This window comes from Danio rerio, chromosome 19, assembly GCF_049306965.1.
Source record: "Danio rerio strain Tuebingen ecotype United States chromosome 19, GRCz12tu, whole genome shotgun sequence".
NCBI classification, from domain to species: Eukaryota; Metazoa; Chordata; class Actinopteri; order Cypriniformes; family Danionidae; genus Danio; species Danio rerio.
The window spans coordinates 26,438,996-26,449,081 of NC_133194.1; the positions used below are offsets into that span (position 1 = coordinate 26,438,996).

Sequence of the window (10,086 nt, forward strand, 5' to 3'; positions counted from 1 at the left end):
AATGGAAAAAGAGTAACTTGGCTTTACTAAATAAATGGTTTCACTTCAGTGTTTTAGGCTTAGGATTGCCTTGATCACTTTTCACTCCTTGGATACTTTTGGAATTGAATTATTCATTTTGACAAGAAACGATTGTAATAATAGTTTATGATCATTTTCAATCTGACAAAATCAAACCTTTTCAATCGATTTCCATCTGTTTTCTGTGACCACTTGTGTTCAGAGTCCCTTGAGACCCTTTCCTCTTTATTTTGTGATGGATTACATTTCACCTTTACACTTGTATTTAACATTGTCCACATAGGAACAGACTGATGAAGATGCATCTTAATACCAACAATAAACATGGCCTTAATAAACATGGTCTCGGTCTGGGCTAAGACTTGTATGAGCTGTCTTGAATTCAACTCTACATGATGGGCATAGTTTAATTTTATTGGTAATCTGAGAAATAAAAACAATCATGATGCATGATTCATGATCCCACTCCTCTGACAGACTATTTTTGTGTGTTTTTCTGTAAGTTTATATGTTTAATTTGTCTTCTGTTTCTTCACAGTGTGAAAGCCGTGGGGAGTTGCTGGTCTCTCTGTCCTATCATCCTGTTACTCACAGGCTTAATGTGGTTGTCCTAAAGGCCAAACACCTTCCAACCATGGACATCACTGGCCTGTCAGGCAGTAAGTACACAGCACTCATTCACAAAAAAATATACTGTTAATTAAAATAAAAGTTCCAAAAGGGGATTTTTGCTTCCAATGCCCTGTAAGGAACAATTTGGGTTCCACAAATAATATGTTTGTGAATATTTCTCACAACAACCGGTTTGTTTTATATGAAAAGCACTTTAATACACCAAAGACGCTTTGCAATATATAGGATATTTTGTTGAACACTCAAAAAACATATATTGTTTTGCTTGTTTAAACTACTTACTTAAAATGAGCTGAAACAACACAATTACACATAAATTTGTGTTAGGCCATCATTAATTAATTGTGTGGAACCATGCACTTTTGTTTTTACAGTGATTGATAAAATTTCATGGATGTTAAGAGTTCTTCATGGATCCAATGATACCAATAAAGAACTGCTATTAAGTTCTTGTAAAAGAAACCCTGTCACAGAGGTGCCCAATCCTGCTCATGCAGTGCCATTGTCCTGAAGGTTCTAGCTTTTGCATGCTCCATTAGACTAGGCTAGAGGTTTTTAATGAGTCTGAAGACCTTAATTAGCTGGATCATTTGTGTTTAATTAGTGTAGGATCTAAACACAGTAGCTATGTTTCCATTTCGTTATGTGATTTAAACTTAAGCACAAAACTGCAATATTGCATAAAACATTTGCAAATAACTCACCATTTGCATCCAATGAGTTAAAGAGAACAAAATTGTCATTTCCTGATTAACTGTCATGAAGTATCAAAAAGAAAAATTTGATTGGCTGAAGTAGGAACAGACTTTTTTCTTATTTAATAAATGACTTGCACCACAGAGGAGGAAAACTACATGCGGTGGCTTTTGGAGGTGTGAGACCACTCTCAGGATCAGGGGTGCCCAAGCTTTTTCGTATAAAAGGCCAAATATCATTGAGAGCCGTGGGTCGAAGATAAATATACCAAGCTACTGTATATTACATAAAGAACCATGAGTAATTTCCTCATTTATTTCATAAGACTTAAAAGTAAATAGAAAACATTACTTTAAAGCATATTAACTAATGCAATATAACATTTAAAATGATAACTTATTGCAATAAAAACATAAACAATCACTTTCATAACACGGTGGAGTTCATTTATAAAAACACTAGTCAAGCAGAATTTACCTTTGCCTTCATTTGTCATCTATCCGTTGGGATATTGTATGTAAATTTAAACTAAATCTGATTAATTTATACCTTTAATTAGCTTTTACTAATAAAACAAACAAACAAACAAGGTTACATTAGAAATACATTCTTCCTCTCTTCTCAGATGGGATGGCAGGCCAAATCAAAGGTTACTGTGGGCCAACTTTGGCCCGCGGGGCCTAGTTTGAGCATCCCTGCTCAAAATAGTTCTGGGAGGTAATAACACCGAACCACTTTGATAATGTACTTCAGCTAAGGGATTTTAGAACGACCAAAAGGATCTGTTAATACAAACTCACATTACTTTTCGATCTCTCTGACAAAGAAGAACTATTTTGGGTTCATCAAAGAACATTTCAGTAAACAGTTCTTGAAAGGTTTCTTTTAGTATGGAGAACATTCTTAACATCCAAAGAACCTTTTTCCACTATAATGAATCTTTTATGAACGTTCAACGAGTATTTATAGTTGCCAATAAAGATGCTAAAAACCTGTCAGTATCTAATCTCTACTGTCTGTATTTCTTCTCTCCACCCACAGACCCGTATGTTAAAGTGAACGTCTTCTACGGCCGCAAACGCATAGCCAAGAAGAAGACACACGTGAAGAAATGCACACTCAATCCCGTATTCAATGAATCATTTATCTACGATGTTCCCGCTGAGCTAATGCCGGACATCTCCGTGGAGTTTCTGGTCATCGATTTTGACCGCACAACAAAGAATGAGGTCGTGGGTCGGCTGGTTTTGGGTGGTCAGAGCCCCATTCCATCAGGGGTCACCCATTGGAGGGAAGTCTGTGACAACCCGCGGCGGCAGATCGCCAAGTGGCATAACCTTATAGAGTACTAGTGTCTGGCTAAAAAGCAAAGTGTATTATACCACTTCCTTCCTATCAGTCCCTCTATAGAAAGAAGCTCTCATTAAACAGTCTCTCCTTTTCCATATACAGATAGTGAGTGGACGAGTGAGTGTGTCAGTACAAAGGATCAGGAGCACTCTAATGGAAACACTTTTCAAGTTCTCTAAAGAACTATTAGCAAAAAAGCTTCATCATAGCAAAAAGAAAAAAGAAAAAATGGCCATGCTAATGTGGTCTTCGGCTCTGATTAGAAGTATACGACACAGTATCCTCAGAGCCTTTCACCAGTATATTCATAATATACACACACTACTTTCGATTAGCCGCATGTTAGCGATAATAAGACACTTTTACCATAAAAGAGAACTGCGAGCTTCAAGCCCACTTTTTCGAGAAAATTAAGCGTGAATGTTTTCGTAGTGTAGGATAAAATTGAACGAATGGTGATATAAGCTGGACACCATCATGAACATTTTTGCTAACATGCTAATACTTACAAGGTTGAAATATGGCTATTATTCATATTCAGCTAAAGCGTTTTTAGCAGTGCTTAATCTTTTTTAAGATGCCATTTGTCTGAAGATACAAAACGTGATGTTAGGATTTCAGTCATTCGTCAAAAATGAAAATTTATGACCTTCAGCTCAGGTTTCAAAATAAATTTGACTTATAAAAAGCCAGTCTACACTTCCTCCATTTTTATGCTGTAGCTTCTTAATTTATTTGTAGCTTTACTTAAATTGAATTGTTCATTTCTCCATTCAATTCAATTCAATTTATGTTGTTTTTCTTTCTAAATATAGCGCTTTTACAATGTAGATTGTGTCAAAGCAGTTTATCATAGAAGTTGTAGTAAAGTCTAGATTTCAGAGTTGATCAGATTTCATCACTTGGACGAAGCACTTCTAGAAATTTTTGTTCTCGGCATATCTCAATATACTTTTTCATGTTCTTTAGGCATTTCTATACACATTTCCATTTCACCATGAAGAACTATTTGACCCAGTGGCTGTGCCCACAGCATAGAGATCAGGGAAAGTTCAGTCAAAACAAATTGCATGGAAAACTGAGATACAATAACAGTAAAAGCCAAATGTGACACAATTGTCTACAAATACCTAACATCCTTTCTATTGTCATCAGATGTGTTTTTAAGGCCACAGTTAATTCTTAAGGCCATAATTCGTAATATCTATGGTCAAGATGTACATAATGTATCATAGGGTGTAGCACTGGTACTTTTATTCTCCTCTTCATAGCACCATTGAAAATCACCAAATATACTGTACTTTCAAACTGTTAACTACAAATTTTAGCCCTAACTTTAAAAATCCTAATTAATAGCTTAAGATGTATGCAGATTCAGACCGATTTTTGCACTTTCTTAGAGTACTGTATTTATTTTTTATGATTTGTGTTCTAAAGAAAGACTATATATAAATATGTATATCAAAAACCTAATATCTATAATAGGACTAATGACCGTATTGAAGTTAGGATTTTGGCTCACCAAAGTAATAGGACCGATGTTTTGTGAGGTGTTGGTGACCGCAATGAAGCAGCTCGCACTGCAGTCTCGGACAGTCCTCTGCGCACAGACGGTCTCAGAGTCAATGTTTGAAGGCTTGTAATGTGCACGTGGATGTGTTCCCAATGATGTCATTCAGTGCCCACGGTCCCCGAGGCACATTTGCACGACATATTCCCAGTGCAAATGATGAGCGCATATTTAGTTCAGGCCTGAAAGAGGGAGAAAAGAGAAGTCGAATGACTCATTAGAGATATTTCGTATTTAACATGTCAAATTAATATAGCAGTAAATTAGGCCCCGGCGTTCACTGCAGTCAAGCTCATTGTGAGTCATTAGGACCATATAATGAGATTATCTCATTTATTAGGAAAAACGAATGGCATTCCAGTCACATTTTCAAGAACCCATCATCCTTCTATTCCACTTCAAGGCTGTACATTTACGATATCAAAAGTGACGATGGTTTTAACCCTGCATGCATTCACTATTCAAATTTCTGCTTCAAACTTGTGTATATATTACAGTTTTTAGTGGTTTATATGACAGCAAAACCCACTTTTGTAAAAACAGCAACCCAAATCACACTAAGTGAACGTGTTTTTTCTTTATTTGAACCCTCAGCTCCTTGTGTTAATCTGAACTCTTTTTTTTTTTAATCTGTTGGGCATAAAAAGCTTGTTTTATATCAATAACTATAGACATGAAGATGAATATAACCATTAGTAAATGAGTGTTTGTTCCAATGCACTGGTGGGCAGTTGCACTTTCTGCTCTTCTTGTATCTAACTGTTTTACCTGGAATGGAAATGGTTTCTTTTTTTGGTGTAAATCTCCTGTTTTGGAGTATTATCTGGCCCTCTTTTTCTCTCTGCCACTGGTCCCTAACAATCCCTCAGTTACTTTCGCTGTTGTGTGTTGTACAAATGCATCGAAAGCTGAACAAAGACAGAAAATAAACTGACTGTAATAAATATTTTAGTCCATATGGATACCGCCGTGTCGATATGGTGAAGGTGAGGTGATGTTAGTGATTCTGCTTTATTTTAGGTGTCCCTACAACCACTGTATTTGGATGCTAAACAGTGTTAGTTCACCACAGCTGTAGTGTGATTCATGTTGTTACCTGGCCTTTTTCGATATTTGTAAGTACAAGCGAGTTGTCTATGTATATTGTAGGTACAGTGTAAAAACATGTACTTTTACATACCTGGCTTAATACTGCTCATTTCATGATTGTCAGGGACATCTAACATAAAGTGTAATGAAGTGTATTGCTTTTGGGGGCAAGTTATCTGCATACTGCTGTGAGTTTATGCTAAAAACAGTATGTTACACTAATGCTGACTTGTACTGTATGTTGAAGTTGTTAACACAATGGACGTGCAAATAAAATAAAAACTGATACACTACATTAGATCTTATCCTCCTTCTCTGATCTGAAATTATATTGTCAATAAAATAATTTCACTATGTAACCCGGGTTAAAATCAGGGGCCATGTTTTCCACTTGTTGGCGCTGGTTTCTTCAGGGTTCTCCGCTTTCTGCGACATTCAAAAGACATTCGCTATAGGTGAAGAAAATAAGCTAAATTGGCCGTAGTGTATGTGTGGGTGTAAATGCAATAGTGTATGGGTGTTTCCCAGTGCTGTGTTTGCAGCTGGAATGGCATCCGCCGTGTAAAACATATGCTGGATAAGTTGGCGGTACAGTCCTCTGTGGCAACCCCTGATTAATAAAGGGACTATAAGCCGATAAGAAAATGAATGAATTAATTAATAATCAGGCGCCTACTTAATTTTAATATTGCTCAATTTACAGCAGCAAATCCTTCATTATGAGATGATGCATATAAACAAATGTGAATTTAAAATGAGCAGATACACTCTGTTGCAGAATGGACTTGTGCAAGTTAGTTATCTAGGTCATAATTTACATAGAAATGTAGATTGGTCTGATTTAAATGTGAAGTGAAAGACTGATTATCCTGTTTTAAAGGAACATCTCACTTTTTTAAATAAGCTTTTAGCAGGTTGAGTTTCACCATTTTTAAATTTATTTAGCAGATCTACAGTATGGGTCTGGCAGTACTTTTAGTTAGCTTAGTATAATTCATTAAACTGGATTAGACCATTAGCATTACATAAAAAAATAACTTTTAGTAATTTTCCTATTTAAAGATGGGTAACAACGCTGTGTAATATCATTGCATCTACTGCAGTTGAGGCACGGCAACAAAGTTCCTTATATTTATGCCAGAATGAGAGTATACAGTTGAACACAGAATTATTAGCCCCCTTTTAATTTCTTTTTTATATATTTAATGTTTAACAGAGCAGGGAAATGTTTACAGTATGTCTGATAATATTTTTTTCTCTTGCAGAAGGTCTTATTTGGTTTATTTTGGCTGGAATAAAAGCAGTTTTGATTTTTTAAAAGCCATTTTAAGGTCAAAATTATTATCTCTTTAAGCTATATTGTTTTTTGACTGTCTATAGAACAAACCATGCTTATACAATAACTTGCCTAATTACCCTAACCTGCCTAGATAACCTAATTAACCTAGTTAAGCCTTTAAATGTCACTTTAACCATCTAGAGTTATTTCCTGTCATCATGACAAAGATAAAATAAATCAGTTATTAGAATTTAGTTATTAAAACTTTTATGTTTAAAATGTATTGAAAAAAAATTGGGGAAAAAAATAAACAGGGGGACTAATAATTCTGACTTCAACTGTACGTCCTAACCAAATCAACCTATAAATGAAGTTAAGCTTTAAATAAGAAATTGCATTTTTTGAATGAGATGCTAATGGTCTAATCTGATTCATTGATTTAAGCTAAGCTAAGCTGAATCAGCTTCCGCCAGACCGAATGCATTCAAAAATGTTAAAACTCAAATGTTTAACTCAAGGTAGGGGAGAGCGAGAACGAAAGTAACGTGGGACTAAAGTAACAGAGTGATTTTCTCGAAACCCATGGCAATATTTGATTTCCAGGCTATAACAGTACATTCAGCATCCAACCCTTGATGGATATGCCAAATATCATGTGATTTCGGGACTGTCACGCAGTTAGCTCCAGATTTCTGTTTTTAAGTGCAAAAAGTTAATTATTGTAGCAGTTTTTTTTTCCTCATTTCAAATTGTGTTTCTCTTTTTATGTGTCACATTAATGATTGAAGGTTATTTAGTGCAATATAACACATCCTTGAGTTTGAAATCGCTGAGTTTTTCTGTTTAAAAGTAAATTGTTATTTATATCCCACTGCTAATAGACAAACCTTATTTTTCACTTCCTCATGAGAGTTTTCAGTGTTTTGACTCATATGTTTAATAAGGTTTATGCATATTGCTAATAATAATAATAACAACAATAAACAATTTAGAATTATAGAAATGTTTACCATTTTGCAATGTTGGGTTGCTTTTAAACATTTGATGGTGCTGAAATTTAAAACAAAAATGCTATTTTATATTTTTTGCAAAAATAAAGGACAAAATATGTTTGCAGTTAACATTAACAAGGTCATAGCCAGATATATTTAAAATAAACCAGATTAAACCAGTAAATCTAGTTTATAATGTTATTTTACTATTGACCCACCTGTGTGTTACTTTCATCCCTTCTGACGGTTCAATAGTAACTTAAACAAATGTGCAACTTTTGTTTAAAGTGAAATTATATTGGAGTTCTTCACTGATACACAATAACACCTGATTTTGATAGACCACTGATGTGAGCAAATATTTACTTCTGCTAAAACATTATCTTTTAAATTGAAGTTTTTATGAAAAATCTTATTTTCATCCCTGCTCTCACCTACCTTAAGTTTCCCAAAATAGTATTTCGTTAACAAAGGAACAGTTACATTACAAGTAATTGCACTGACAAAGTATTACCATGTTTAAAAAAAAATAATTATTATTATTCCATCATGAAGTAGGCGACCTGTCATATGCTGGTCAATTACCACTTGAGGGCAAGTTGAATGTGCATTTCTCACAGTATTTTATTTGTTATTTGAGCAGGTGGTTGTGGTAAACAAAAGAAAATATATTTAAAAGAATAAAGGATTCAATCATTCAGAGAGCACATCATTAATATTTTACTCTAGTTAAAAAAACTGATATTAAGATAATACACGTAAAAACAAATGAAAAACACACACATCTAACCTTTTAGAGTTGTCCAGTTTTGACGAGAAATTAGCTGTACTGAAAGGCATCATGAAAAAAGGGTGATTTTTGTCCGCGAGTAATGACACATTGATCATTTCAAAAATCAGTCTCCAATAAAATAGCAATCTGAAGTGTGTACAAACCAAATATTATTTTAACAAAGCTATCAAACTGGAGAGCAGCCAAAACAATGCCAGAGCAGTATGGAGTAATGTGTATTTATACAGCGCATTTATTGTGTATTGCCAAACACTCAAAGCACTTCACAATCATGTGGGGGGGATCTCTCCACACCACCACCAGTGTGCAGCATCCACGGATGATGGATGATCATCCAAATCCATTGGATGATGTGACGCAACCGCCAGTGCGCTCACCACAAACCAGCTATAGGTGAAGTAAAGAGACAGCTTTGGGCTGAATGGGTCACATGAATTTGTCATATGACAAAAAATGTGTCAGTTTTTTACAAGCCTCCAACAGGCATTTTCTGATTTAGCCGCTTTTTTCACATTTAGCCAGTTTTGCATATCAAAGCAATAATATAGCAGGGTAGTTCTTCAACTGACGGCACTTTTATGTCCTTTGATCATATATACAAAAATATATGTAATTTTGTTCAAATTCCTCTTTCTTTGTCAAACTAACAATAAAAACTACTTTAAAAAATGTAATAGCTTTCTATTATATTTTTTTATATTATTCAACCTTCTTTTAGGTTTTTAATCACTGTTTTTGCCTTGTCGCACACTCAGAGTTTTAAACTTCAACAATGAAAAACTTTTTTTAGAAGATTATTTATCTGGTATCTATTAATGTATCTTGATTATAAGCACTAGTGAAATCATTGAAATATTTAATTTTTGTTAATGTGAGACTATTATCATTATTATTTTTTCTACAAAATATAGCTGTCGCACAATATCACTGTCATTTCCACCACAATATTGTAATGTCGCTTTAAAAAGTTTGTGTGAAAGATTATTTAGGTGCTTTCTATGAAAATGAATAGTGCCATCTGAGAACATGTTCAAGATGGAGGGAATTTAAATTTTTATCAACAACACTTGAGGAAAAATCAATGTAAATATTGCTTTATAAGCAAATATATGTATTTTACTTCATTTCCAAACATGTACCTTCAACGGTGTTTTTAAAAAACACACACAAAAAAAAAAACACAACAAAATTAAGGTAAATAAAAGCGTTTTGTATACATAAAATGCTAGTATCAATTCAAAGCTAATCGGTGAAGCTATTTTTCATTTTTTCACAATAAACTGTTGAAATGTCATTTCCACCACTGTCATTTCCATTACCACACACATTTTAAAAGTGTTCAGTTTATTTATTTTCTAATAAGCTCTTAACCAAATTATTATATATTTTTCTCGATAACGTACAGAACAAATAACTGTTATACAATAACAATTACCCTAACCTGCCTAGTTAACCTAATTAACCTAGTTAAGCCTTTAAATGTCACTTTAAACTGTATAGAAGTTTCTTGAAAAATATCTAGTCAAATATTATTTACTGTCATTATGACAAAGATAAAATAAATCAATTATTAGAAATGAGTTGTTAAAACCATTGTGTTTAGAAATGTGTTGAGAAAATTTTCTCTCCAATAAATGGAAATTGGGGAAACAAGCGGTGCAAT

General features: G+C 34.0%; 1 protein-coding gene across 1 annotated transcript in view; it reads left to right on the forward strand.

Annotated features, from left to right (window-relative positions):
• The window catches only part of syt11a (synaptotagmin XIa), a 50,002-nt gene extending 46,643 nt beyond the window's left edge, over nucleotides 1-3,359 (forward strand). Inside the window, exons 3-4 of the mRNA NM_213460.2 lie at nucleotides 560-680; nucleotides 2,392-3,359. Of these exons, the coding sequence (NP_998625.2) occupies nucleotides 560-680; nucleotides 2,392-2,702 (432 nt within the window). The 3' untranslated portion in view covers nucleotides 2,703-3,359. The remainder of the gene's footprint in view (nucleotides 1-559; nucleotides 681-2,391) is intronic.
• The last annotated feature ends 6,727 nt before the right edge of the window (nucleotides 3,360-10,086 follow it).